A 9,358-nucleotide genomic window follows, 5' to 3' on the forward strand; every position below is an offset into this window, starting at 1 on the left:
TATATATATAAACTATTATTTTTATGTAAATAAAATGTTATTTACATAAAAATAAAATGCTGTTCATATATATAACAAAATGTTATTTTTATATATATAAATGGTATTTATATATATAATAAAATGTTATGATTATTTTCTCTCTTCCAAGTAAAATGTTGATGTCAAGACAACTTTTGAAAGGCTTTTATAAAAGAGAGAAAATAATCATAATCTTACCTTTCTGATGATTTTCATTTTTTCATTTTTTTCCAGTGTCTCTTGGTATACACGTGTTGCATAGTTGTAATCATTATAAGTACTAGTTTCACATCAATTTCATTATATTCCCATTCTCTTCATAGTCTCATTTTCTACTTTAAGTAATATACATAAATCCATTAAACCATTCTCTCATAACTTACTGTTATATGGAAAATATCAGTGGTGAAAATATTCATGAATATACTTTTTTATATCATCTAAAATATTTCCCTTTAATAACCAGGAGTAGGATTACTGAGTGAAACCATATAATCGTCTTTAGAACTCTTGATACATATTTCCATATAAAACCAAAAAACAAACTCACTGCCCTTGAGTCAATTCTGACTCATAGAGACCCCCACTGGGTTTCCGAGGCAATAAATCTTGACAAAAGTAGACTGCCCAGTCTTCCTTCCATGGAGTGCCTGGCAAGTTTGAACTGCCAACCTTCTGGTTAGCAGTCAAATGCCTTAGGCACTACACCACTAGAGCACATACCAAAACAAAAACGAAACTCACTGCCATCAAGTCAACACCGACTCATACCGACTCCTCCTTGGGTTTCAGAGGCAGTATAACTACAGAAGTAGATGTCCCAAACATTCTTCTGAGGTCTGGCTGGTGGGTTTGAATCACCAGCCTTCTGGTCTTTCCAAAATGTACTTTTATTTTATAGTGTTCCTAGCAGTGTGTGAGTTTATTGGTTGCACTGCAACCTTTCTGGCTTTCAGGTTTTTTGTTTTTTAAAAACATTTTGTTGTTATTGTTAGGTGCTGTTGAATTGGCTCTGACTCATAGCAGCCCTATGTACATAGAACAAAATACAGCCTGGTCTTGTACCAGCCTAACAATCCTTGCTATACCTGAGCTTATTGTTCCAGTCACTGTAACAATCTGTGTTGTTGAAAGCCTTCCCTTTTTTTGATGACCTGCCACTTTACCAAGCATGATATCCTACTCCAAGAAATGGTCCCTTCTGATATCATGACCAAAGTAGGTGAGATAAAATTTGGCCATTCTCACTTCCAAGGAGCATTCCGGCTACACTTCTTCCAGGACGGATTTGTTCATTCTTCTGGCAGTGCATGGTACTTTCACTATTTTTCACCACACCACAACTCAAAAGCATCAACTATTCTTCAATCTTCCTTGTTCATTGTCTAGCTTTCACATGGATATGAGGTGACTGAAAATACCATACCTTGGGTTAGTTGCACCTTAGTCTTCAAAGAGACATTTTTAGTCTTCAGCATTTTAAAGAGGTCTTTTGCAGCAGATTTGCCAAGTGCAGTACGTCATCTGATCTGGACAGCTACATCCATTGGTGTTGCTTGTGGAAGCAAGTAATATGAAGTCTTTGACAACTTCAGTCTTTTCTCCATTTATCATAATGCTGCTTATTGGTCCAGTTCTGAGGATTTTCATTTTCTTTGTGTTGAGATGTAATCCATACTGCAGACTGTAGTCTTTAATCTTCATCAGTAGGTGCTTCAAGTCATACAAGGCTCTGTCAGCATACAAGTCTTTCAGCATACAAGGCTCTGTCATGTGCATATAGTAGGTTGTTAATGACTTCCTTCAATCCTGATGTCACATTCTTCTTCATATAGTCCAACTTCTTGCATTATTTGTTCAGCATACAGATTGAGTAAGTATGGTGAAAGGACACAACTCTGATACACTCCCTTCCTGATTTTAAATGATGCAGTATCCCCTCACTCTGTTCAAAACACGGCCTCCTGGTCTATGTACAGTTTCTGCATAAGCACCATTAAGTGTTCTGGAATTCCCATTCTTTTCAATGTTATCCGTAATATGTTGTGATCCACACAATGGAAAGAAAGCCTTTGCATAGTCAATAAAACACAAGTAAACGTCTTTCTGGTATGCTTTGTTTTCAGCCAAGATCCATCAGACATCAGCAATGATATCCCTCATTACACATCCTCTTCTGAATCCAGCTTGAATTTCTGGAAGTTCTCTGTCAACATAATCAACCATTTTTTGATTATCTTCAGCAAAATTTTACTTGCATATAATACTAATGGTATTATTTAATAATTACCACACTCTGAGGATCACCTTTCTTTGAAATGGGTACAAATGCAGATCTCTTTCAGTTTGTTGGCCAGGTAGCTGTCTGCCAAATTTCTTGGCACAGACAAGTAAGTACCTCCAGTGCAGCATTCTTTTGTTGAAACATCTCAATAGATATCCTATAAATTCCTGGAGCCTTGCTTTTCACCAATTCCTTCAGTGCTGCTCTGACTTCTTCCTTCAATACCACTGGTTCTTGATCATATGCCACCTTCTGAAATGGATGAAGGTATCTATAAAATGCATTTGTTAAATATATGTATAGCTAAAGGTTTTTTTCATTGCTAATAAGGATATGAAAATAGATTGTTATATTTCCATATAAATTATAGATTAACTCCCAAGAGATTATTTGTTACAGGCATTTAATTTTTTAGCCAGACATCACTTCTGAACACTAGAATGTCTTTTTAGTTATCTCCATCTGGCTATACTATCAGCCCTTAAACTCTGACCACATATCTCTGCTCAAACAACTTCTCCTCTTATAACTCTTTGATATGGCTAACAATGCCAACACCTGGCTGCCCACATGCCAGACCCCACTCTGCCAAACTACTCTTGCAATCTGTGGGGCCATTCAGGCAGCACAACCAACATACCAGCCAAGATGCCATCTTCCACCCAAATTCCAAGTGCAGTTACCTTGGAGTCATTGCAGACTTGTTGGTATGCACCCATATGTCATTCTAAACAAAATTTTACTAAGTAAACAGGCAGTGCCTGGGTTATGAACATTCAACTTAGGGATAATTCGTACTTGTCCCTTAATGTTGTGTAAAGTTGTTCCCACTTTGAAACAATTGAACCAACCCCTACTCACAACAAATTCTTCATCACAATTATCTTCATTTGCTGCACATGCAGCTTTTAAATAATTGAAAAAACTTTGAGCCTTTTCTTGAAGTTATGAAAGGCTAAAAAAGAATCATATTCTCCTGTTCCAATATACCTACAGATTTGACTTTAAAGCACACTTAAGGAATGGATCCCATTCATGACCTGGGGATTGCCTGAATCTTCCAGTCATGGTTGTGTTTAGGTATCATTGAGTCTGTTCCAACTCATAACAACCCTTATTACTCAGAGTGTAATGTTCCCCAATCTTGTATCATCCTCAAAATCATTTCTATGTTTGAGCCAATGGTTTCAGTTACTGGGTCACTTCATCTTGTTGACGGTCTTCTTCTTTTTGCTGACCCTCTGTATTACCACGCATAATGTCCTTCTCCATAGACTAGTCCCTCCTGATAACACATCCAAAGTACATAGGTTGAAGTCTCACCATCCTCGCTCATAAGGAACAATCTTCTCAATAGTTCCTTCCAACTCATTATGTCTCCTCTTAAATTTCTTCACTGCTCAAGGTAGGCCTTAATAATCTCTTGTTAGAACCATTTCAGTAGACTGTGTCTATAGCATTGCCAGGGTAACCATGCTAACGCTTTAATATAATCATGTAATTGCTCTACTTGAGACTGTTAACTCACACTGCCTACAGGATTTATTTCAAATCTCTCACTATCATGTACAAGGTTCTTCAAGATCTGGTGCTACTTTTCAGATTCACTTTCTACCACATTCTTTCAAACCTCTAATCTTAACCTATAGTGCAGTCAACCAAATGTGCCATTCTTTTGAACATTTCTGACCTCTCCACATGTTGTACTCTTTACCTGTAACACCATCCCAACTCCCTATACACCTACTTGTAAACTCCTCCCCTCCCTATAAGTCTAAATTCAAACAACTTTTCATATAAAAACTTCCCCAATCCTTTAGAGAAGATTAAGTTTTGACATCCTCTATACTTTCTTGGAACTTCCTCCTTGCTGCTATTACATCACTTGTGGTTGTGATTATTTGTTATCAATCCAGAGGGGTTTCATTGACTGATTTTGAAAAATAGATCACCATAGCTTTTGCCCTAGTCCCTCTTAGTCTGGATGCTCTGCTGAAAACTGTTCAGCTTCAAAGAAACAAACAAGGCTCCACTGACAGATGGTGGCTACTCCTGAGGTGCATTGGCCAGGAATTGAACCCAAGTCTACCACATGGAAGTTGAGAATTCCACCACTGAACCACAACTGCACCTTCCCATTTAGCCCTAATTTCCTTGTATTCCCTAGTTGTTGTTGTTATGTGCCTTCGAGTCGGCCCCGACTCATAGCGACCCCTCCTTGGGTTTCCGAGGTAGTATCACTATGGAAGTAGGATTGCCCAACCTTCCTTCCGAGGAGTGGCTGGTGGGTTTGAACTGCCAGCCATCTGGTTAGCAGGCAAGTGTCTTAGCCACTATGCTACCAGAGCTCCCATTTCATTATATTTCTGCATCACCCACTAGATGGCGGTCTCATGAGAGTCCAGAACTACCTTAATTATCTCTAGATCCCCAGCACTAACAGAATGTCTGGCAGGTAGAAGTCACTTAGCAAATAGCTTTTGAAAACAATGACTTACTTTAAAAAGACCAAAATAAGGCTTTTGTGCTTGGTTTGGCAGCACATATACTAAAATTGGAACCATACAGAGATTAGCATGTCCCCTGCGCAAGGATGATATGCAAATTTGTGAAGTGTTCCGTATTTTTTAAGATGAAATTGCTCTGTAAACTTTCATGCAAATCACAATAAAATTAAAGGAAAAATTGTTGCTTTTGCGTACTAAATGAAAGATAACCATCCAAAAATATAAAGCCAAAGGATTGTGCCTGTGGTTTTCTCTGATGTTTCCAACCAAATAGACAAATTGACCAATGGCTGAAGTTTCATTTCATTTAGCATATTGACATGGGATTTCTCTAACTCCCAAAGTGAATTATTCACTTTTATGGTTTAGAGGTATGAAATAGAGTCTTTGGTGTAAAAGAATTAAGTAACAAATAAGAAAGTAGATGCTTATTGCAAACTGACCATTACCTTCTAACATGCAGACAGTGATGGACAATAGAAGTCGAGAGGTGTTAGTAATGATGAGTTTGTTTTATCCTTGAATTCTCTTCCTTTTACATACCACCCCTAATCTGTCAGCAAATACCATTGGCTCTCTATCCCCAAAGCAGAATCTAAACATTTCTCACTACCCTTACAGGTACTCAACTCAAAGCCACCATCACCTCTCTCTTGGATTAGTGTAATACATTCCTAAGTGGTCTTCCTGTTCCCACTCTTGCCCACTTTTAATCAATTGACCACAGATGCCAAGGTGATGCATTCAAAATGTAAATCATATCATGTTCACTTCCTGTCCCAAAACTCTTTGAAGCCTCTCCATTTTTATCTGAGTTAAATCTAAAGTCTACAAAAACCAAGCCATTGGGAACTGTCCCACTGGGTTTCCAAGACCGTAATCTTTACAGACGGAAGGAAGGTTGGGCAATCCTACTTCCATAGTCATAATGCCTCGGAAACCCAAAGAGGGGTCACTATGAGTCGGGGCCGACTCGACGGCACATAACAACAACAACAACAATCTTTACAGAAGGAGACTGCCTCATCTTTCTCCTGAAACCTATGTTCTTTTCTCCCATTCACTCTCTGACATTATCTCCTGCTACTGTCTCCTCCTTTCACTGTACTCCAATCCCAGTGATCCCCTGTTGTCTCTCAGACATGTCAATCATGCTCCTGCCTCTGAGCCTTCGTACTTGCTGTTACCTCTGCCTGGTTCTCTCTTCCCTCAGACATAAGCATCGTTCTTTCAATTATTTGTTCAAATATTGTCTTCTTCTTATAGCTTTCCTCAACCTAATTCTAACATTCAAACACATAACATCCCTAGTCTCATTTGTTCTCTCTTTGGTGTTCTAGTTTCACTCCTAACACTTAGCACTTTCTAATATGATAATGACACTTATTGACTTTTAATTGTCCTTTTCTTTCCAGGAATTGTTTGTCATTTTCACTGCTACTTCCTCACTGCTACTACCTGACACAACGTAAGTTCTCAGTATCTCCTTAGTGCTTAAGGAATTTGAGTGCTAACCAGAAGGTTGGTGGTTCAAAACTACCAGCCACTTCCCAGAAGGAAGACTGGGCAATCTGCTTCCATAGTGATACTGCCTCAGAAAACACAAGGAGAGGTCGCTATGGAAGTAGATTGCCCAATCATAATTATCAGACTGCAAGTGAACTAATTATGGCAGACTCCCTTGGTAACCCTCTGAAAGTACATGATATTGCCGAGTGCCCACTCAGAACCACACAATTGCTAATGGTTTCTCTTCCCTTGAAACTATCAAGGCAAGATCAGCCCGAATTAGAGTCAGAGAAAACTGGACATATATGTAATCAGCTACTTGGATAGTGGGACCATAAACACAAACAAATCACCAATTAACTGAGATCACAAGAGAACTTATATCCATGCTATACTGGTTGTTGAGTGACCAGATGAACATTTCTTTAAAACTTTCTTGCAAATTATAATTATATTCAAGAAATGTTCTTGTCACAGTGCTTATGGCTTTAAAAGACTGTGGGCAGAGAATCATGATTTACATGGTAACTAGAGTGGTGACAATTAAAGAAACATACTAAGAGAGATTATTGCTGACTTCAAAGAGTATTGATTTTTACTTGAACACAGCATCTTTCCACCAAAAGTCTAACTTTTCCTATCCTTACAAATGAAAGAAAAGAGAAGCCCTGTTCTTTTTTTCCTTTCATAGGAGATCAAAGTGAAACCCAGGAATGTAAGAGAACATGCTCAAGATCAAACTTGAGTAAAGCCACTGCTTAAGTTGTGGACCCTCACCATAGGGACCCAATGACAGTTGGATTATTTTCTCCTGTATTCCATAAATAGAATTCCATTATGAAGACAAGTATAAACAGATTTTGAATTGCTGCCATTGTCTCAGTTGCCACATGTGATTCATTTATAGAAAAGCATTAGAACCTGGAACTCAAGAGTGATGACCTAAGCTCTCATCTGTGATAAACAATGACCAAAATTTCTCCCATCATGGATACCATCAAAGGGAAGTACAGTTAAGACAGAAAAACACATAAATGATATATTACTCCTTTCTTAATATGCAATGAGTAGACTATGGGACTTCTCTTAATAATAAATATTTATTAATCAAACATCTAAATGAATGCAAAAGACACAAAAAACAAAATATGAAAATAAAATTTGATTCATGCAGCACTGTCTTATATGGTGAATATAAACTAATTGGTCTATGGACTGGTAAAGGGAAAGGACTGGCAGGAAGGACAAGATGCCAGAAGGTCACTACCCAGTCAGGGTCACATCAGGGTTTGTGGATTGTTGGGCTCCTGTAAACTAGGTCTAGACCATGCCTTTTCTGATTGTGGAATTTTTGTTCACACTTCTAACTGCTGCTTTCACCCACTTGACTTCTGGGTCAGCACAGATTTTCAGGCCACGTTTGGTAATAAAACTGAAAAGTAAAGAAAAGAAAGAGTCAGCCACATGTTCAAAACCTTGGGGCCAGGAGTTGAGTTCAGAATAGACATGGAGTGATCTTGTGCAGTAATTACTGGAAGAAATCATCTTTAAGAACCACAAAACCATAAATAAACAACTTTCTTCTGTCACCTCTTTTAACAAAACAGAGAAATATCTCCAAGCGATGGCCAGCTCCTTTGTTCACACTAATTCATAGGTTCCTTTTCTCATCTGGTTTCCAAATCTTGTAACTAAACTGGACATCTGAGGTCATCCAGTCCAATTACGGAGGGCCTGAGTGGTTGGGGAAGCACTCAGCCGATAACTAGCAAGTTGAAAATTTTAGTCCACTCAACCAGCTCCTTAGAAGAAAGAACCTCATAAAAATTAGTATTGAAAACCCTATGGAGTCCAGTTCTACTCTGCACACATGAGGTCATCATAAGTTGGAATCAAATGAATAGAAACTGGTTAGTCCAATTATTATGTAGCCCCTTCCTTTACAAATCTAACATATTTTTGTGGACAAAAGGTGATTATCTTAATTTTTTAGAGCAAAGCTTGCAATTATTGAGAAGGCCTGGAATTTCTGAAAAATGAGATCCCAGAAAGAGAATGGTACCATGCAGGCTAGTTTTTGACACATTTCCTTGACTAATAAGCATGGCACTCTACCTTACGCCAGCCCTAGGCAGCCCACACTAGTATGGTTATGGTTAGGTAGTCAAGGCCTGACCTGGACCAGCCTTCTCTAAACCTAGTTCTGAGAACTGAACACATGTATTCACTTGGTTTCTATTCAGATTCTTCTGCTAAATTAAACCTGAAAGGAAGACAATATTCTTTAGTGAGTGGCCATATTTTTATGATGTTATTCACTTCATGGCACTGTATGACTACATGGTAAATACTGAAAAATAAAGGAGATGTTGGTTAGAGTGATATTTTCCCTCATGATGATTTCTGTTTCCTGAGGACAACATAACTTTTGTATGCTATCTTCACCAAGCCCAGATTTTGGAGGAACAAACTCACATCACTGCTTTCATGGGGCCCTCCTTAAAGGTGTAGGCCTTGATTCTATGGACTGGCAGTGGCTGGATATGGAAACTCAAACAGATGGTCTTCTCTGGGACTTCAGTCCCCACACCTGGTGGAGAAAACCAAACAAACACAAGTGGAATTATCAATTAACAGTTAAACAATTTCATGGGAACAAAGGGAAACTATTAAATTACTTTAAGAATATTACTCCTCGGAAGGAAGGTTGGGCAATCCTACTTCCATAGTGATACTGCCTCGGAAACCCCCTATGAGTCAGGGCCGACTCGACAGCACATAACAACAACAACAACAAGAATGTTGTAAGAATACAAAGCTTGTTCCAGCAAGATGGCGGACTAGGCACAAGGACTGCACAGACGCTGTTCAACAAAGAAAAGGGAAACCAATGAACACAGACACAGAGATAATCTTGGACCCCTGAGCCTCGAAGGGAAGGATACAAAAGTGGACTAAACCCCAACTAGCAGAAGAATTTGTGTGAAAATACCAAAAAAGGAGACACACAGAGCTGCAGTCTGGCAGCAGACTGAGC

At 38.6% G+C, this 9,358-nt stretch overlaps 1 protein-coding gene and 1 non-coding gene across 2 annotated transcripts in view; one reads left to right on the plus strand and one right to left on the minus strand.

The window, feature by feature from the left end:
* The first annotated feature begins 4,829 nt into the window (after positions 1–4,829).
* Positions 4,830–4,933, plus strand: LOC122149739. The gene has a single exon (XR_006163302.1). It is a non-coding gene; the product is annotated as a U6 spliceosomal RNA (small nuclear RNA).
* Positions 4,934–7,641: 2,708 nt separating this feature from the next.
* LOC103194336 (lymphotactin-like) overlaps positions 7,642–9,358 on the minus strand; it is an 8,607-nt gene continuing 6,890 nt past the window's right edge. The window contains exons 2-3 of the mRNA XM_007937717.2: positions 8,797–8,911; positions 7,642–7,753 (exon numbers count right to left, since the gene is read on the minus strand). Of these exons, the coding sequence (XP_007935908.2) occupies positions 7,642–7,753; positions 8,797–8,911 (227 nt within the window). The remainder of the gene's footprint in view (positions 7,754–8,796; positions 8,912–9,358) is intronic.

This window comes from Orycteropus afer, unplaced genomic scaffold (genome assembly GCF_000298275.1).
Source record: "Orycteropus afer afer isolate SDZICR_OR568_19922 unplaced genomic scaffold, OryAfe1.0 scaffold00044, whole genome shotgun sequence".
Classification (NCBI taxonomy): domain Eukaryota; kingdom Metazoa; phylum Chordata; class Mammalia; order Tubulidentata; family Orycteropodidae; genus Orycteropus; species Orycteropus afer.